The sequence below is a fragment of the Lolium perenne genome, chromosome 3 (assembly GCF_019359855.2).
Source record: "Lolium perenne isolate Kyuss_39 chromosome 3, Kyuss_2.0, whole genome shotgun sequence".
In the NCBI taxonomy this organism is placed as follows: Eukaryota; Viridiplantae; Streptophyta; class Magnoliopsida; order Poales; family Poaceae; genus Lolium; species Lolium perenne.
The window spans coordinates 336667290-336688569 of NC_067246.2; the positions used below are offsets into that span (position 1 = coordinate 336667290).

General features: G+C 46.5%; 1 protein-coding gene and 1 pseudogene across 1 annotated transcript; one reads left to right on the plus strand and one right to left on the minus strand.

The window, feature by feature from the left end:
- Positions 1–9252: 9252 nt before the first annotated feature.
- LOC127338938 (probable inactive receptor-like protein kinase At3g56050) lies at positions 9253–9860 on the plus strand (annotated as a pseudogene).
- A 313-nt stretch (positions 9861–10173) lies between these two features.
- On the minus strand, positions 10174–14522 carry LOC127345931 (importin subunit beta-1). Its single transcript, XM_051372472.2, has 3 exons — positions 14364–14522; positions 10817–13240; positions 10174–10660 (listed from the first exon to the last, which is right to left on the minus strand). The coding sequence occupies exons 2-3, from the start codon at positions 13225–13227 to the stop codon at positions 10465–10467; spliced, it is 2607 nt and encodes an 868-aa protein (XP_051228432.1). The 5' UTR covers positions 13228–13240; positions 14364–14522; the 3' UTR covers positions 10174–10464.
- Positions 14523–21280: the final 6758 nt, after the last annotated feature.

The following is a 21280-nucleotide window of genomic DNA, read 5'->3' on the forward strand; positions in this document are numbered from 1 at the left end:
ACAGCACGTCCCCGCGCGCCGTTGTCGACGCCGACGACCAGGAGGCCGATGATGAGGACGACACGTTCTACTGGGACTAGGCGGCACGCCGGCAGCCACGGCATCCCAAACCCTAGTTTAGGGTTTACCATTTTTTAGTCAAAGCCCATATAGGACTTTTTTTGTATAAATTTCCCCAAAATATGGCATAAGTTTAATGAACTTAAGTTTAAATTAAAATGTTTTCTTTTTGGTTTCTTTTTGTGGTCTTTTTATTTTGGGCTGCGTCCGCGAGTTAGGCGCCCTGTGCCATCCAAACCGAGTGTCGGTTATTTCCGTGTGTCGACGCGGCCAACCAAACGGCCTCATCCGGACGGCTCGGCATGTCCGGTTTGGGTCTTAGTGTTGAAGATGTCCTTAGTCAAAAAATTGGAATTTGGATCGAGTCTTTTTTTTTTTGACTTGTTTACGTACTTGTGTGCTACGTACTTCGATGAACGAGACTCCGTGGCGCGCGGTTAAGGTTTTCCTTTTAGTGAGATGCATGCCGTGGCGGCTAAGTTGTCCCTGTAGAAAAGGCAAACTCAAATCGATCGATCGATCCAGCTCCCGGCCGACTGCATCTTCCGCTCGATCTCGGCGCGTCCGTCGTCGCTACATCACGATGAACACCGGCGACGGCATCAGCTTCCCCTCTGACGTTCTCGTCGACATCTTCGGCCGCCTCCCTAGACGTGCCCTCGCCAGGTCCTGCTGCGTGTGCCGCACATGGCGCGCCCTCATCAGCGCCCATAACCTCAACCCCCCGCTGCTCCCGCTGCCGCTCCCGCCCTACTTCCCAAGGCGTCCTCTCGGAGGCATCTTCTTCTGCAAGACCGGGTACGCGTCCAAAACTTGCTTCTTCGCCCCGCCTGGCTCCCGACGGCTCTTCTTTCCATACGAGGAGGAGGTGGACCAGTCATGCAACGGCCTCATCCTCCTTCATCGGGATGGTACCTGTGTGCTCAATCCGGCGACAGGGCGGTGCTCTCGCCTACCAAGTCTACTACCATGGCCGCACGTCGTTGCTGAGTCACTCGCCTTCGACCCGGCCGTGTCGCTGCACTACGATGTCTTCCTCCTTGAGGAACTAGGAGCAAGACCAAACCAAGGCGAGGTTCCGCAGCAGCAGCTCAAGAAATCACAGGTGGTGCGGTCGATTGTGTACTCATCGAGCACCGGGCGGTGGGAGAACCGAGAATTCGTGCCTGGGCGATGTGCCCCTGGGCACCTCTACGATGTCGTGGCGACCCCTGGCAACACATACAGTCCAACGGTGTGGTCATCAGTCTATTGGCGTGGGTCGATCTACATGCACTGCCGCAATGACACACTAATGGTTCTACGCCCCTCGTGTGGGACTTATGATATGGTGCAGCTACCTGGAAAACCAGGCAATCCATCAGACATGATCTCGCTACCTTGGAAATCTGTACTAGCAAGCTATGAGAGAGGGATACACTACGTGGAAAGAATAGGCAAGTTGCAGCTCCGTGTATGGATACTAACTGAATCCACATATGATCAGCTATGGTGGACATTGGCATATGACGTTAGCCTCAATCCACATTGCCATAAGATTAAGACTCTCACTGGTACAGGGGATGGTGAGATGGTGAGATGGGGACCATGGGGTATTGTTGGCAACAGGGGAGGACCAACCAAGTTGACCAAGGATGATGACTATTATGATCATAGTGATGTTGATGACGATGAGAACGGAGATGGTTGTGGGTATTCCTGGAACTCCTACAGCGATGAGGATGAAGATGGTGATCGTGATGCAGATTCATGGGACGAGGACAAGGACAACTTCATCGACATAGACGAAGGCGCCGAACTCCTAGGCCCGCCATCGTGGCGTGACTACTGCGAGATCGTGGGATTCCATCCTCACAAGAACGCACTCATCCTCATAATTCACTCTGCGGTGGTAGTGTACCATCTCGACACATCAAGGATGCAATATCTCGGCGACGAAAAACAGCTCGACGGAGGTCCCATTCAACACGCTCGTTCTATCACCGGTTCCTTCACCTACCGACCTTGCTACGCGGACGTGCTCCTATAAGACGGGACAGTCTTAGAAGGGGGAGAGGGTTCCGTTATATATAGCTTTTGAAACATTCTTTCTTTAAGACTAAACACGGATCTTATATTTATATATACTCTCCTTCATGGTCACCTAGGTAGCTTGTCGGTGGTAGTTGCCCTATGCTTTTCATTTCAGTTAGAATTAGAAAGGAAATTTTGCTTGATTTTGTCATGTAATACTATATGTTGCTTTTTGTTAGTTTGATTGGGTCACTTTCGCAAGTTATCATTGGTTGTTTCAACACATGCGTAAAAGTGTGAGCTATAAAGTTTTATCCACGTCACGACTAGTGTATCGGCACGTTGTGCTGACAGGTGAATGACAAATGTCACTACCACTTTATCTTCAAGAACCCAAGAGATCACACCATGTAATGTTGAACAGTCTTTTGATGACGTACATGTTTCAGACAAAGCATCAACTTCACTGCCAGAGGTATCACTTTCAGAGAAACCCACGTATCTACTTTGCCACAAAGGATGTTAAAGTATGTTGTTGGTTAGCGATGTATGGTAAAATTTGAGAGTGCTCATTTCGATTTCAGATATATATTTCAATTATACAAACAGGGAACATGGCATCAGAATTACATAAATATGGTCTTAGAATTTGAAATTGAACTTATGATGATTAATGGGGGATAAGTAACCTGCCATCGGCATCAATCGATGCACAAATCCAGATTTATTACAAAGTTCAAATAGCAATCAATTTACAAATAAACAATCACAGAGGGTCAATACATATATTAACCTGTTATGGTGCTGCTAGAGGGATGGCGCGAGAAGGCCGGCCGGGGGCCTTGCCCACGGCCGGTGGCAAGAGGGAAGGGATTTCCTTCTTAATTCTTGCTTGATTAGATTGATACATCTCCTCTCCATATATAGAGAGGTTTACTTGACTCCCAAGCAAGGCTTACTTGACCCCTAAGCAAACCATAAGACTAACGGGCCTAGGCCCATGACGTACTCTAACACTACACCCCACCTGGACATGCAGCTCGTCCTCGAGGTGCAACCTAAACAAACCATGACTCGATGCAACACAACCCTAACACCTAAAAACGAGCCTTTTACATCTCGGCTTGTTTTATTACTCTCAACCTGAAATAGACTGGGACGCTTTATTGTTGACCCTTGAACATAAAGTGGACACCATCCGCCCGTCGGACGTGACCTGGATCCCATGGAAACCAACGAAACAAAAGGAGCCCGCGCGGCGGCCGGCGGCGGAATGCGGTGGTGCTACGTGGTGTGCTCCTGTCGGTGACACCATGCCTTCTCCCCGCCGGATGACTGTCGATAGCACAGACTTTGAGGTCGCTGCCCGCGGAAAAAACAGCATGTCCGCCGCCCGTGGGGGAAATCGCACGCCCAAGATCCCCGATACAGCGGACGAGATCGAGGTCCGTTGCGCAACGAAGCGTAACTTGGAGGAGCTGCAGCTGCAGATCACGCATCTCCCGCACATGCCGACGCACTAGGAGGCCGCGCGCAGCAGCCTGCAATCTCACCGCCGCCGACACGTGGCGGATAGCGATCCAAGCCGGAAGTGGTGACGGCGACGGAGGGAAACGAACCTGGTGGAAGGGCATCCCGGGCGGTGTCGATGTAGAGCCCGGGGCCAAGGTCGCTCCCACACCGCCGAAAGGCATGGACGACGTCGGTGGCGGCAGCAGTCGCTGCTGCGGTGTTGGTGGCGACGGCAGCTGCTGTTGCAGCTGCCCACCGAACGGCAGTGACAACATCGGTGAGGACAACAGCTGCAGCGGCGGCGTTGGTGGCGGCGGCAGCTGCTGCTGTTGCTGCTGCAGCGTCCCGGTGGGGAAGAAGGTGGCCGGCTGCTGGAGAAGAGGGACCCCCGACGCCGAGGTAGGGCCCGGCCCGGAGATGGTGGACAGCGGCAGCGGGGACTGCAGCAGCCCGACGTCGGGTGGCGGCGACGACAGCAGCAGCGTTGGCTGCAGCGGCCCGGCGATCGCGGCGGAGGCCGCCTGGTGCGTCGGCTGCCACGGCAGCAGCGTCGCTGCCGCCGGCGGCCCGTAGGGACCGGCCAGGAAGAGGCGGATCTCCTGGACAGCAGTGGTGAGATCGCGGAGGGCTGCGGTGATCTCCGCCGAGGAGAGAACGGCAGGGACGGCGGAGTGCGGCGGCGGCGGGTGGGAAGAACTCGGTGGAGGGCTGGACATGATCGAACCCGGGAGTGTTATGTGGCTGCTAGGGTTTGGGAGGGAGAGAGAGGGCTGCGAGGGCGCGAGAATGCCGGCCGGGGGCCTTTTGCCCACGGCTGGGCAAGAGAGAAGGGATTTCCTTCTTAATTCTTGCTTGATTAGATTGATACATCTCCTCTCCATATATAGAGAGGTTTACTTGACTCCCAAGCAAGGCTTACTTGACCCCTAAGCAAACCATAAGACTAACGGGCCTAGGCCCATGACGTACTCTAACATAACCATTGGAATGAGCCAAAATAAAACATGGCATGTGAAACATATCTACTAGTAAGCCGCTTACCCAGTTGTATCCAGTACTCATAGCCTCCCGCTAATCCGACCACAGGTAAATCCAGTATCTAGCCTAAAGGATAACCTGCAAAAAAAAATTATTCTTCTAATCTTGTTAAAAATAATAGTATTATTTCTAAGCAACCAATAGATCAACATACATAGCTGAAAATGAATGTTTATTGTAGCCTTAGTTTTCTTATCAATTACATTTATCGAATTCCCAAATATCTTTACTATTATATTTCAGTTGGTCGTACGTCATACAACGCGTTTGGTGAAGGAGATTGGGAACATCCTGTCCATCCAATTATTTTCAACATCTCTGGTTTAACGTTCACCGTCGGATCAAAGCAAATCATTGTTTCCTTGCTTTACTACCAAAACAGATCATTGCTTTCCTAATCAGTTACTTACTACCCTATCAAATAATTATTTCCTTCCTTTTTTTTCAACAAACCAGGAAAGTGATTTATATCTCAGCCGTATGTCCAGACACGTAAAATTATTTCCTTCTTTTTTTTTCATTTGTTCTTCGAGTCCCTCTTCCAAAAATTATGTACCTTCCATAATTCCATCCCCGCTCTCCACGCCCACGCCCACGAACCACGATCCCTGTATGCATCAACGTATTGGCTGAAATAAATTAGGTCCAAGAAAAAACGGAACAACACAATCTCGCCGCCGCCGGCCACCCTGCCATCGCGCCGCTCACCATCGCATCCATGCCCGCACCCGCCTGCTCGCATTCGCTGCGCCACCGGCAGCAGCTAGTGTCGTCGCCATCGGCGATGACGCCGTCCACAACCTCCTCTTACAACTACGCGACGATGCCATCTGATTTCGTTTCCACCTCGCCATCCGCTATCTCCTCTCTCACACTGCCAGGTATCCAGCCCCCGACCCGGCCATCTATAAGGCATTTTGACAAACACCGGCGGTCAGAGGCGATGCCCTGGCGACGCCTTATGCAAGTCGATGATATTGGTCAGATGATGTTAGTGGTTACCTAACCGAGTAAGCATTGCAAAATACTCACTGGTTAACTAAATAAAGACTTTATGTAGCTTATAGATTGGCTGATTCTCCTTTTATACTCCACGCTGAGGCATTATGTTGCGCATGACAAGTGTGTGATCTAACTACAGATTCAAGCCTCACAGACACTGAGTGATGTATTGCCGGATCATGTGAAGTTTCACATTTTCAGGGAATTGCTAAGCGCAAGGATCAGGTTGGATTACATCTACGTCTTGTAGGTAATTTACTCATATGGTTTTTCAGTTCCTCTTCCCTGTGCAGTACCTAGAAAATAAAATCCACCTAACCTCGACTATTAGTCGCTTGGAGACCTTTGTAATCTTTATTTTATCTGGTGTATAGTTCGGTTTTGAGTAACATATCAAGTCATTTTTGATTCATATTTTACCAGCTTTCTATTCTTAAAGCCACCGAAGAAAAGTTGGCTGTCGGATTTCATGGAAGAACACCACCAGAAAAATAGTACTCAGCATGTGCATATTTCTCTTATTTGGTTATAATCTGTTTGATTACTGCTGAATTCCTTAGACTAACAATCTCACCAACTTATTTCTTTTATTTACACACATCATTTGTGTTCTTTTCTACTTTGGTAGTGAGAGGGCAGAGACTGGTGGGGACTGATGGCAGGGGCATGGTAGTGGATAGTATAAGAGATGAGGGGAGCAAAGTGAGGAGGAGATAAGAAGAACAGTGGTGCTGCTGTTGACCATATATGTAGGGGTAAGCCATGTGTATCTTGGTGTGCACTACTTTCTTTCACACATCTTTTTTACTCAATTACCGGTTGTGCATATATTGATGTTTGATTTATGTATATAATGATTCAGGTTTCATGCATAAATTCAGGTTTAGTTTCGACCAGAGGGGAGATAGGCAGATAGCCCATGACACAAGACTGTGCAGGTGAGTGTTTCTGAGTTATCTCTTCAATCATGTAGCTGATTTACAGGGTTGATGATGTGTTATAGCTGCACATTGAGTTACTTTACATCTTAATGCAACAATTAGTAAGTACAAACCAGTCTCGCTTGATGTTCCCTTACTAGAAGATTTATTGTTTATATACATAGAAAAGGCTTATAAGTTGGGTCATTTATGACTAGAGGAAATGAAGCAACTGTACAAACTTTTGGAACACTGATATTCAAATATTATGTTTAGTTGGGTCATTTATGACTAGAGGAAATAAAGCACCTGTGCAACCTTTTGTAACACTGATATTCAACCCTTTGTAGTGCAATTTTAGCACTAACCAGTGTGTAACAAGACGTAGGGAAATGGTTCAAGTGATAGGATACCATCATGTTTAAGCAATTAAGTTACTGAAATAAGATAAACAAAAATTACCCGGTATTTTTAACCATGGACGGAACAAGCTGTCTTCTTATAGATGGGGTGCAAAAAATACATAAGACAAGTTATTTTGACGGTTAAGATTTGGGCCTTACCCTGTCTAGCAAAAATTCTCCAGTTCTCATAACAGACTTTCTTTGAAGATGAATTGATTGTGATACTGGTTGCTTACTGTATGGTCGTTTCACTGAAGATCTTGGTTACCTGTTTCTAAAATGGTAAGGTGAGGGTGGTATAGGCCCCCTTTCGCTAGAGGAGTGGAGATGTGTGATGCTATCTCTGCAAAAGAAACGCTCTTCACTTTAGCTCTTAATGTGATGCCATCTATTGTTACCATGCAAGGATTATCGGAGTTTGAGAATGGGCTTGTAGACGGATGGAGCTATGTGAATGGGCTTACCTATAAATATTCATATTAGTTTGCATGTTGAAATGGATCATGGTTTACCACGCCCAAGAAGATACAAAGGAGCATGGGAGACAGCTAATTCGCGGTGACCTTCACTGACTCATCCATTGTGCTTTTCGTCTTGTGTATTTGACATCAAACATAATGTGTTTTTTTTTAAATTAAACTCCATCCTAATTTTGTAGGGAAAATGATCATGAGCTTATTCCAGATTTATGCATGCCATTGGATATGGTATGAAAACATTGGTATTGTCACCTCTGTTAGAATTGCTTGTAACCTGGGAGCTGTGAAGCTGACAGAAGAACTGCTTGAAGCAATACATACATGCACTAATGCACCTGATCGAAATATCTACAATTTACCTCCTTCCCATTTCTTGATTTTATAGCTTGAAAGTCACATTGTGGAATTTGAATTTGCAGGATATATGCTCCTTGTTTATGTTAACTACTTCTCCTTGTGTACTCAATTTTGACTCTATGTATAACTCAAAGATTTTTCATTTGCTGATCCCTGATGCAGCCAGGCAATGGAGACGGCTACCCAGAAGCAGCAGATAGCGGACGTGATTGGCAAGCCCATCGTGTTGGGTCCCTGGTACAACGCTTTCATCGCCGTGAGCCATGCGAGGCATTCCGTCTCCTGCATGTTCCTGGTGTTGGGGCCTCAAGGTGACTGTATTCTTAAGTTCAAGGCTGCTTGCTTGGGAGGTGTGTACTTCTGGCATTGCAACTTCCGGGTTGAGATGTCTTATTATACTATAAGTTATTCCTGTAATTTTGTTTTGATTTGTTTGTCAGCTTAAGTAGGAAGATGCAAGCATGTTTGTTGTTTTGGAATTATGACTACCATGGGATTTATCAAGATAGAAAACGTGGAATAGAAAAATGGCTAAATGATCATTTATGTACCATCAGGTTCTAGCTTATAAATTTGACAACTTTATATTACCATGCCAAATTGATGCATGTTTGAAAAACAGGGCTGAGCAGTTCAAAGTTACATCGTCACAGTCTAACTAGGCATCTTAAAAACAATGTTGATCAATACCAACTGTCACTGGTTTTACAAAGACAAATTAATTATTTTGGCCTTCTATGCGTACACCATCAATTTAATCACACTTTCAAGTGAAGCTGAATATTAATGCTTTTGGAATGCTATGTGACTAAAATTTTAAACTATGCATGTCCATTGTGTGAACATGTACAGTACGATAAAAGAAATACGAGAGACCGTAGCAACGCACGGGCATTCAACTAGTATTAGTAATATTGCGGGCAGCTGCAGAAGGCGTTCGTCACAGGTTGGGCTCCTCACTGAAAACCGTGCCAAGTTTCCACATGGTTTTCCTTGTGTTTCTTGGGAGTGACTGGGAGCTGGCTGCAGGCGTACCGTCGCTCAAGAGGTCAGAGCCTGCGAAGATTTCAGCAACGTCATCGGCTCCCTGCCGTCGGAGTACATGATGTACAAGGGACCAAGAGCTCCCCCAAGGAGTGGTCCAAGACTCCAAGCACTGCGAAACACGGTTCGGGAAAAAGGTGGATACAAAGCTAGAATGAAACTGGCAAATTGAGATCTACTCTAAAAATATACGTACGTGTGGCAAGAAATGACCAATGTGTTTTCAGATAACAAGCCTGTCCAGAGTAAACCACAAGAACTTGGTGAACCTGCTCGGCTACTGCCAGGAAGAGCAGCCGTACATTCACGAGGATGATGCATGGTGTTCGAGTATGCTCCGAACGGCTCGCTCTTGGAGCATCTCCATGGTGATCAACTAATGGAGTTTCGTCCATCAGACATTCATGAGCTGTACGTAGCAGGTTAACTAATTAACAAATGGTGTGGTTTGCTGCAGTGAGGGAAGACGGTCACCTGGACTGGCCGACGCGGCTGCGAGTGGCGGTGGGATCGCCTACTGCCTGGAGCACATGCACCTGCTGAGCCCTCCGGAGATCCTCGGGACGCTCGACACGTCCACCGTCTACCTCACCGACGACTTCGCGGCGAGATCGCCGACGTCTTCTGCTGCTCCGACGAGGCCTCGTCGACCACCAAGGAGATGCGAGCCTGCAGAACGTGGTGTACAGCTACAGCATGCTGCTGCTGGAGATCATGTCCGGCAGGTTCACGGCGTCGGACGGCGGCCTGCTCGAGGGCTGGGCGGCGAGCTTCCTCAGAGGGGAGAGGCAGCTGAGGGACGTGATGGACCCCGGCCTAAGCAGGAACGCGCCTCTCCAGGGCGAGACCGTGAGCAGGCTGGACAGCGTGATACGGTCCTGCACCGACCGGGAGGCGAGGCGGCCGCCGACGATGACAGAGGTCGCAAGGCAGCTGAGGGAGATCACCACCATGCCACCAGACGCGGCCACCCCAAGGTGTCGCCGCTGTGGTGGGCGGAGCTGGAGATCATCTCCACAGAGGCCGCCTGAAGAGTTTGCTTCAGTTGCCTTGCTGCTTTGTTTGCCACAAGTGTTCCTTCTCCACATGTATATACAAACAGTTCGAAATATTGCCTACTTGCTCTAGCAACGTGCTGCTTGTTGCAAAGATGACTAAATAAATCTCCAGATTTTGTAACGACGTGTTTACCTGATGAGTGCAGCTGCTGCATTAGTGCAACTCATAAACTGCAGAAATTTCATTAAACAGAGCTAGGAAATAGTTCAATCCACAAAACCATGATAAGAACATTATAATGCAAAAACAGTAACATCAGGCAGGATAGCATGGATGAACACAGAGTAGAAGAATACATCAACAAATTTAGCTGTTCAAGACGTCCAATGCCATAACCCCCATAACCCACTGCCATCAAATGTGACCCATACCGACTTGACAAACTGAAAATGTGACGCATAACGACTTGACAGACTCAAGATAAACAACACAGGAGACTCCTACAACAAGGTTCCTACCACTGACGCTACATATACTTTGGTATCCATCCGTTCATCTGCGCCAAACGGGCATTGGTTGGCGCAGCAACAAAACAGAACATCCCCCATAGCAGACAAAGCAAGATAATTTCTCATACTAAGAAACTATTGCCTGGTTTATCATTCCCTGGGTCCACGACGCCGTATCCCTGACTTCATCGTCCATATCTTGGCACTCCCTCAAGAACTCAACATGGAAGAGGTGGCTCTTGAACAGATCCTTGGAGATGGGCCCAAGTGTGTCTGCAAGATCCCCCAGGACAGCAACCGCAGCCTTTGTCACGCTCTCGTCCCTGAAAGTGAAGCACATACATATGACTGTTAAGGAACAGGACCAATCGCCCATGTGTGTAATAAACAACAACAACCAACAACCAAGCCTTTCAGTCCCAAACAAGTTGGGGTAGGCTCATGTGTGTAATAAACAAGGGAACAGAAATGACATGCACCTGCTACTATCTTTGTAGACAGCTTCGGTGAACTGCAATAGATGGCCTGCATATGGTATCATCAGCTGAGCCTTTGCGCCCTTGATACCCTGTAGTATGCCAGAGTATGCCTCGAATATGCCACGTCTGAGCTGGTTGCCATAATCAACCATATCCTCATCACTTTGATCCAAAACAACAAGAAGCTCAGCCGCTCCTTGGAGCATTGGCATAGCATACGGCAGGTATTTCTCAAAATTTTCACCAATAGCAAGAGCAATGTCTCCAAAGCATGAGAAAATTGGAGGTTTCACAGACCTGTTTAGCTGTGAGTTTGAGAGATCCTTGAGGAGAACGGTCATAATTCCATCGCAGAAGGGCAGAATCTTATCTTCCAGGGCACGGCAAATATCTCCAACCACCCCTACAGAGATGGAGCATACTTGGTATTCTTCATAATTCTGCAAGCCTGCTTCAAGGTACTTGAAAAACTCAGGCATGTATTTCACAAAATCTGGACCAGTTGCGTAAGCAAGAGCACCAATGGCAAGCATTGCTTCTTCATGTACAGTAGCACTGTGGCAAGCAAAAACGCGGAGGAACAGCAACATCAACTGATCAGCAGTCTGGGCAATTATGGACTTTGCATCTGAGCTGCTCAGTTTCTGGATAATGACCTGCAATACCCCACACAGCAAAGCCTGCAGATCGCTTTGCTTCTCCTTGTCGCCTGATGTATATATTTGGCGATCAAATGTAAGGTTCAATCTCCTCATGATCTCCTGTAACAACTGCCCTATGATGCTTGCAGTTTCAGGTATGTTGCTGACTCTAACAATCTCATTCAGCGCTTCATAAGCAGATGAACGAAGCCTGATATGGGTCATATCACCACGATCCGCAGCAGTAAGGAGAGCAGCTATAACATTAGGAAGATAAGGTGTAAGCAAAGATGAGACCGCCTCTGCATCTTCATAACCTTGGGCAAGGAAATATATGGCTCCACAGACTTTCTCGGCCACATTTGGAACATCCTTGCTACTCTCTAGCAACACAGTCATGATACGAGGAAGGTTCGCATTTGATATGATTGGATTACTACTGCATGGAGAATGCAAAAGCTCAAACACTCGCCCAAGAGTCCATGCAGTAGTGTCCTTTACCTGGCTGTTTGGATCATTCATTGTGTTGAGCAAAAAATCAAGTCCAGCCTGTACCAGGGGAGCAAGTTTCTCAAGGGAGGGGCCATCAAGGATAGAACCAAATGCAAAAGTGGCCGCCTCACGACAACGCCAATCCGGCTTTGTGATGTTAGCCTCCACAAACGGCATCACAAGAGGGACAATTGCGTCGCCAACAGTTCTAGCAATAAGTCCAAGGCACGTTCCACCACTCATGGAAATGTTCCAAGCATTATCATCTTGCTCTTGATCTTCCTCTTGCTTTAACAGAGTTTCTAGCAGCATTGGAACAAGTGAAGGGAGAGCCTTTTCAATGAAGCGATAATTTACAGTTGAGTTGGCATCATCAGATCCCTCATATTCCTCTTGGAGTTCAATCTCTTCCTCACAAATAGTGCTCCAGAACTCAACAGCTTGAAGTGCAACTGGTTCCTCATCTCCTTTCACAGCATTAGCAGTCAGATTGAATATAGTTTGCATGTAAGGAGATAAGTGCACATAATATGTGGATGCGATGGCAACAAGGCATTCATAGGCTGCCTGCCTGATCTCCTCTTCTTTAGATACAGCTGTATCACAAATGACCTTCATTATAAAGGTCCTCTCCATCTCATTTGCAAAGTTGCTCTCAGCAAAATCAAGAGCATTATATAGAGCTTTGACTGCTGCAAGACGGACTTCAGAACTTAGCTCTGTCTGGTTCATTCCCTGCACAACTGCAGTGAGAACAGCATTGACTTGATCCTGCACCAAGTGCTCAGGCGGAATCTCCTCGCACACATACCCCAACGCCTCCAGGGTCGCTTGCTTCAGTGGCGCGGATGCCCCCTGCTGCGTCATGTTGCCCAGCAGTTTGGCAATGAGGTCCTGCCATTCCCGACGGGGTATCTCAATGGATGCAACCTTTGCAATGACTTGTGATGACGTCTGCCTTGCATCAGCCACCGAAGATCCTAGTGTTATCAGCAGCGAGTCCTTGATCTTCAGTTTGATTGATGGATCCAGGCTAACCCACTGCTGAATCAGAAGCTCCTTCTGTGCAGAATCTTTTGCATCCAACGAATTCTTGAGGATAATACCAGCAAGCCTCCTAGACTCTGGTGGCCTTTCATCGCTGGATAGCTCAGCTGACAACGAGAGGAGGAAGCTGGGCAGATTCTGCTCCTGGAACTGCTTGATGTTGGCTTCTGCTGCGGCGCGGAGGTTAGCATCCGGAGACTGAGCAGCAAGCAGAACCTGAGTGATATCCATGGCTGCAACTTCCCTGTCAAACAGGAAAAATATTGTGTCAGTTAGCAAAATCAATCTATGATAAAGCAGCACCAATTAATATGAAATAGCATCCATCAGCTCTCCTAATCCCAGGGGCTACTTACTTGACCAGTTTGAACTACTCCCTCCGGTCCATATTAATGGACTCAACTTTGTCTAGATATCAATGTTAAGTTTCTAGACTAGATGCATATACAAATCTAGACAAAGTTGAGTCGGACCAGAGGGAGTAGTTCAGTCTTGCACAACAGGTGATATATGAGGAAGCTTTTTGCATTGAGAAGCACATAAAGACAGTTACAATATTAGCCTAAGAGAAGTGTTTTGGAGAATATATAGTGGTTATAACATGTAAAACATCTTCTAGCACTAGTGGAACAGGACATTCAAAAGCTAAGCTAGTTAAATGGTAGCCCAGCAAACGAGCCAGACATATTTCAAGCAGTAGTGCTACATGCCATGTGTTAAGGTATCTGAAGAGGAGCCAATAAACTAGGTGTACATCGGGCAAGTGGACACTAAATCGCCATGCCAAATTAACAATTATATAGACACCACCGTAAAGCAGCGTTGTACAAGCAGATAATCACGATGCCTACTACTACTAACGCGTGTCTGGACGATGAGGAAATAGGAAATAGGGCGACATGCCAGCTCCACGAGGTTCTAGAACACGCCAAGTCGAATCATACTAATAGGCAGTGCTAGATCGATTCATCATACTAATCATTTTTACTGCGGGGGCGATTTACAGCAATCAACAGAGTAAGGGGTGCATATGTAAGGCCGGGCTGTAACAGTAAATACGCTGGTCGAATCAACTTGAACGCATCTACACGCCGGCTGGTACCAGGATAATAGAACTCCGGCACGTATCGAGGCGGGCGGTTTCCAATCCAGGAGAAAAAAAACGGGCCCGAAACGGCTGGTTCCGCCGCCGCGTGCTGCTTCTGCTGACAACGGGCAGTTAGACGGCGGGATAGGTAGGGGGAGCCCGGATTGGATGCGACAGGGGGTGGTGGGCAGGCGGCTAGGGTTAGGGATTGGGGCAAGTCAGGGAGATCGGGAGATGGGGAGAGCAAAACAGCACGAATCGAGACAAATCCAGGGCTTACCGGAAGAAGGAATCTGCCTTGCCGGGGGTGGTTCGCTCGCCGCTGGCTCGCCGCTCGCCCGCCCGCCGCCCGACCGAATGGGTCTGGGCTCTGGAGGAGGAGGGGAGCGGAGGGGAATATGGGCGGGGCAGTGCCGGCGGCTAGGGTTTAGAGGCGGGATTATTCGGGGGTTTTGAGGGTGGAAATTTGGGACGCGTGGTTTAGTACCAGTGGACGCGCTCCATCCAACGGCCTGGATGACTCCCGCCCACACACGGCACGCGCGCGGGATGATCAGACGGTCGGCTTCACAGTTCCTTTTGCAAAGAAAAAGAGGGAGAGCACAAAGATGTACTGCTACCTCAGATGCCTCTCTTGGGGTGTGTTCGGTTTGGGGATGAGGTGGAACACCATTCCATTGCACCGGCACGAACCGTTCCATCCATGTGTTCGGTTTGGATAAAAATTTTGTCACGGAACGGTTCCATCCTTGTGTTCGGTTTTGGAATGGGGTGAGAATGGAATGGAATGGAATGGGTGAGATAATCACCCGATTAATTATTCTAAACTCAACTAATTATTTGCTAAACTTGATTAAGTAGTGCTAAACTTGATTAAGTATTGCTAAACTTGGTTAATTATTGCTAAATTTAATTAATCAGCGTGTGATAGTCACCCGTTCCACCTCGTCCGGCCGAATCGGAGGAACCACTTCATTCCGGATCTAGAGGGAATATTCCATTTGTAGGAACCACTTCATTAAATTCCAGTTTGCAACCGAACGCAGGAACGTGCTCTGAGTGCGGAACGGTTCCATTCCGTTCCACCCCATTCCCAAACCGAACACACCCTTGGAGAAGGGGATGGATGGGGTTGTGCCTGGAACGGGACCGGCGTGGTGGTGGTGCAGATCGACCTCTCGGAGGAGGCCCTGCTACCGGCTGAGCGGCTGCCCGTCGGTGGTGTCGGACGAGGAGCGGCGGGATTTGGGAAGGGGGTAGTGGATGCGCAGGTGGGGGAGGAAACATAACAGTTCAGGGAAGGGACCGCTGGCTGCACGAGGTGCCCTAGCTAGCCATCGCGGGGCCTTTCGAGGACGTGCGGGACACACTTTTTTCCGGTAAATCCTATACACCGATCAGGTAGGTCTGTATAGCATGCCGCACACCTCTGGTCGGGTATAGGGCCCGGCCTATTTCGGTTTTTTCCTTCTTTTTCGTTGCATTTTTATTCTTTCTCTTTCTTTTTGTTTCTTTTTCCTTTTTCCCTTTTTATTTTTTAAAATTCGTAAAACATTCAAATTTTAAAAAATATTCAATTTTGAAAACTGTTCAAACTTTAAAATCCTCTTTTTCGGGCGGGTCAACTCGGCCAGGCTCACATGTAGGGCCAAGCTCATTTTCTGCTTTGCAACCTGGCCTGGCTAAGGGACCTTTTTTTGCTTTGCATGAGGTGGGCTTATTTTTAAAAGCCTATTGGAATACAATTAAGAAAGATATTTATAAGCTATGCTTTGAACTCTATGAGTGGAATTTGAATTTGGCCAGTGTTAATATGGGACACATTGCCTTGGTTCCAAAAGTTGCCACACCTGAAGGAATAAATGATTGCAGACCAATTACTTTGTTGAATTGTACTATGAGGATTGTAACAACATTGTTGGCTAATAGGTTGCAACAGAAGGTTTTAAAACAATTTCACAAAAATTAATATGGATTCCTCAAAGAAAGAATATCCAGGGCTGCCTAGCTTGGGATTTGGAATTTTATACCAGTGTGAAACTTCCAGACAGGAAATAATCTTGCTAAAGTTGGACTTTACAAAAGTGTGTGACGCTATTGATCACTCTGCCCGCTCGAAATTATAAAGCAAAATGGGGTTTGATGCCAAGTGGATAGACTAGATTGACACTATCTTTAGTTCTGGAATGTCGGTTGTTCTTCTTAATGGTGTATGTGGGATACAATTTCATTGTAAGCGTGAAGTCATACAAGAGGATCCTCTCTCTCCACTCATTTTTTGTTTTAACTGATGATCTGTTGCAACCTGCTATCAACAAGGCTTTTAGGGATGGAATTATTCAAGCACCTTTTTCCTCAGATTTTGGAGTATGGATTACCCTATTGTTCAATATGTTGATGACATTTTTATTATAATGACTGTTTGTCCCCATCATGTTACTATAATGAAAAACATCTTGGAAAAATATGCTCTATCCACTAGGTTAAAAATAAACTTTCACAAGTCCTCCTTGATTCCCATTAATCTAAACGTAGCAAAAGTGCGAAGAATTGCTGATTTATTTGGTTGCACTATTGCCTCGATGCCATTCACTTATTTGGGATTGCCCTTGGGTACAACAAAGCCATATGTTCAAAGTTTGATGTCATCGGTAGACCGTTTAGAGAGAAGAGTATATGCAATGTTCCTTATGATGTCATATAGTGGTAGAGTAACCGTGGTTAATTCTCTCCTGGCCTCCATCGATACTTTTACAATGTGGTCTATTCAAATCAATCCAAAGATTCTCGAACATGTGGAGAAAATCACAAGACATTGTCTTTGGAATAAGAAAACAAAGTATGGGGAGAAATGTAATTCTGTGGCTGCTTGGGATATGGTTTGTGTCCTAAAGAAAAAAAGGAGGACTTGGCATACTTAATTTGAAATGACAAAATCAAGGATTACTACTGAAATATCTGCACAAGTTTTAAAATAAGGTTGAGACACCTTGGGTGCATCTTTTATGGAACTCATAATATACTGAAAAAGTGTCTCACAATATGAACCCATGTGGTTCCTTCCGGTGGAGAGATATTTTCAAATTGATACCTATATAAAGAGGGATAACATCTACCCAAATTAGACATGGTGGTTATGTGCTCTTTTGGAAGGACAAGTGGCTAAATGGAATAATTTCTGATTAATATCCCAGGGCATTCTCCTTCTCCTCATCCGAAGATGTTTCGGTTCAGAAATTTCTTTATGTTGGCACCCTTAGCTGAGAACTTTAACCGTGAGAAGGAGGTGAGAGACTGAAAGGACACAGATGTCGCCTAGAGGGGGTGAATAGGAGATATAAAACTTTTACGAGATGGGCTGAACAAATGCAGAATAAAACTAGTGTTTACTTTGTCAAGCCCAAAGCCTATATATTATGGTTCACCTATGTGCACCAACAACTTATGCTAAGCAATACAAACAACTATGTGATAGCAAGATATATAACTTCAAGCACGATGGCTATCACAAAGTAAAGTGCATAAAAAAAGAGCTCGGGTATAGAGATAACTGAGGCACGCGGGAGATGATGATTTAACCCGAAGTTCACACTCTTGCGAGTGCTAATCTCCGTTGGAGAGGCGCGATGGCTTAGCTCTCCCGAATGCCACAAATGGCCTCACCTTGAGGTGTGGTTGCTCGATGCAGACCAACGCCACAAAGGCCTCACCCAAGATGCGGGAGTCACACCACACACCGAGCACCACGAAGGCGCCTCACCTTATTCTCCGGTGACCCTCGCCACAAAGGCCTAGGTCACGGTTCCACTAAGGGATTTCCTTCGAGGCGGAAACCGGGCCTTACACAAAGCTTGGGGCACGCATCCAAAACTTAATTGGAGGCTCCCAAAAAATCTCCACAAAGGCCTAGAATCCGTCTAGGGTTCCAAGAACCCAAGAGTAACAACCTTCTTGCTTTCACTTCCACGAATCACCGTGGAGAATTCAAACCTATGCACCAAATGCAATGGCAAGAACACCATAAAGATGCTCAAGTACTTCTCTCTCAAATTCCAACAAAGCTACAAAAGCTATTGGGGAATAAGGGAGGAAGAACAAAGAGGAGAACACAAAATTCTCCAAGATCTAGATCCCAAAGATATACTCACAAAGAGATGATATGGTTTGGTCATGTAGAGATACGTTGCATAGAAAACAAAAAATTTCCTACCGCGAGAACGCAATCCAAGCCAAGATGCAATCTAGAAGATGGGAGCAACGAGGGGACGGGCGAGACTCACCCTTGAAGATTTCCAAAGCCTACAAGATGAGGCTCTTGTTCCTGCGGTAGACGATCACTTGCCGCTTGCAAAAGCGCGTAGAAGATCTTGACGGTGCCACAATCGGGCAGCACCTCCGTACTCGGTCACACGTTCGGTGTTGATGAAGACGACGTCCACCTCCCCGTTCCAGCGGGCAGCGGAAGTAGTAGCTCCTCCTTGAATCCGGCAGCACGACGGCGTGGTGACGGTGGCGATGGAGATATCCGGCGGAGCTTCGCTAAGCGTTGCGGGAGAGGGGGAGGAGTGGGGTGGCTAGGGTTTGGGGAGAGGGGGTGGCCGGCCTCTATGGGGTGCGGCCAAGCTCTTGGCTTTGTGGTGGCCGGCCCCCTCCCCTTGGCCCCTCATTATATAGGTGGAACCCCCAAGTGTTGGACTACAAGTCTTCGAATAAGACCCCAACCCAAAACCTTCCATGTAGTAGGGAAACCTACCCAAGGTGGGAAGGGAGTCCCACCCTTCCATGAGGGGGGGGGGGGGTGGCCGGCCCCCTTGGTGGAGTCCACCTTGGACTCCCCCCTCTAGGGTTGGCCGGCCATGGGAGGTGGAGTCCCTCCGGGACTCCTCCTTCCTTAGAGATTTCTTCCGGACTTTTCTAGAACCTTCTAGAACCTTCCATAAAATCACCGGATCATTTTCAAACTTATAAAATGACTTCCTATATATGAATCTTATTCTCCGGACCATTCCGGAACTCCTCGTGATGTCCGGGATCCCATCCGAGACTTCGAACAATACTTCGAACTCCATTCCATATTTCAAGTTCTACTATTACAACATCAAAGCTTAAGTGTGTCACCCTACGGTTCGCGAACTATGTTGACATGGGTGAGAACTCTCTCCGACCAATAACCAATAGCGGGATCTGGAGATCCATAATGGCTCCCACATATTCAACGATGACTTTAGTGATCGAATGAACCATTCACATACGATACCAATTCCCTTTGTCACGCGATATTTTACTTGTCCGAGGTTTGATCATCGGTATCACTCTATACCTTGTTCAACCTCGTCTCCTAACAAGTACTCTTTACTCGTACCGTGGTATGTGGTCTCTTATGAACTTATTCATATGCTTGCAAGACATTAGACGACATTCCACCGAGAGGGCCTAGAGTATATCTATCCGTCATCGGGATGGACAAAACCCACTGTTGATCCATATGCCTCAACTCCTACTTTCCGGATACTTAATCCCACCTTTATAACCACCCATTTACGCAGTGGCGTTTGATGTAATCAAAGTACCTTTCCGGTATAAGTGATTTACATGATCTCATGGTCGAAAGGACTAGGTAACTATGTATCGAAAGCTTATAGCAAATAACTTAATGACGTGATCTTATGCTACGCTTAATTGGGTGTGTCCATTACATCATTCATATAATGATATAACCTTGTTATTAATAACATCCAATGTTCATGATTATGAAACTAATCATCTATTAATCAACAAGCTAGTTAAGAGGCTTACTAGGGACTCTTTGTTGTTTACATATCACACATGTATCAATGTTTCGGTTAATACAATTATAGCATGGTATATAAACATTTATCATAAACATAAAGATATATATAATAACCACTTTTATTATTGCCTCTTGGGCATATCTCCAACAGGTCAAAGTGTGTATCTAGATCTCCTCTCTCTTTTCCCTCAAAAGGGGGCAAGAATCATGGAGGGATAGAGAGATAGGGCAAGCTTCCCAAGATCAACAATGGAGGAGAGAGAGTAGAAGAAGGGGGTATTTATACCCCCAAGAAAATCGAGCCGTTGCAGGATATTCTGGGAAAATCCGGGCAAATGTCCGGCCCTGGTCCAGAAGGTTATTGCGCGACATTTCCCAAAGTCCTTAGCCAAATTTCAGGGGGCGGATATTTTGCAAATATCCGGCCCGGAAAATCCGGCCTAGAAAACTTGTAAAAACAATATCTAAAGATTGGTAGCTCCGAACAGAGTGAAACCAATTTTGTTAGAAAGAGGACGACAAGAGCTTACCCAACAAAATATGGAAATTAGTGGGGGTGATTTTCTATTATTTTTAGAGGTGCAACACCTCAACATGAGAAACCGAGAAAATCACCAAACTCGAAAACGCAACAAGTGATCTATGCGAAATCCATTTTCGATGAACTAGAGCTTATCATGAGAATAAGCACAAGCTCTATTACATCACATGGATAAGATCCTAATAACAACCAAGAAAGATGATTCAAGGATTACTCACTCGAGAGCCCTCTTGATAGTACGACAACTAAACTATAAATCGGTCTCCAACTATACCATGAGACCGGTGAGGAAGAAACCCTGTCAAGAGCAAACCTTAACCTTGCGCATTCCACTTGAGCTTGATGATGACGGTCTTGACCGCAACAAGATGGAACGCCTTTTTTGATTGTGCTTGCTTGATGAAGTCATGCGAATTGCTCCCCCATACTCAACTATGGGAGAGCTTCTTCTTCGGCGCATCTTCACATATCCTTGAACACCATATGGATGACAAGCTTCAAGCATAAGATCTCTCCGAGTTGACTCATCTTGAACTTGCACTTCATTTCTTCATTCTTCATCATGTTGATGTCTTGAAGTAACTTGAGGGCTCACTTCATCTTCATCTTCAAGACATACTTGACACTTGATCTTGTTCATTTTCTTCTTATTACAATCTTGAAGCCAACATATGTTTCAAGCATTGCCTATGGACAACTCCTACAAATATAACTCAAGGCAAGCATTACTTTATAGGGATTGTAATTAATTACCAAAGCCACACATGGGGGCTCCATGCACTTTCAGAGACATTCAGAGGAATGATGCTCATATCGTAATCCAAATCTGATGTGGAGGCCAAATGGAGATATGAATAGGGTTCAG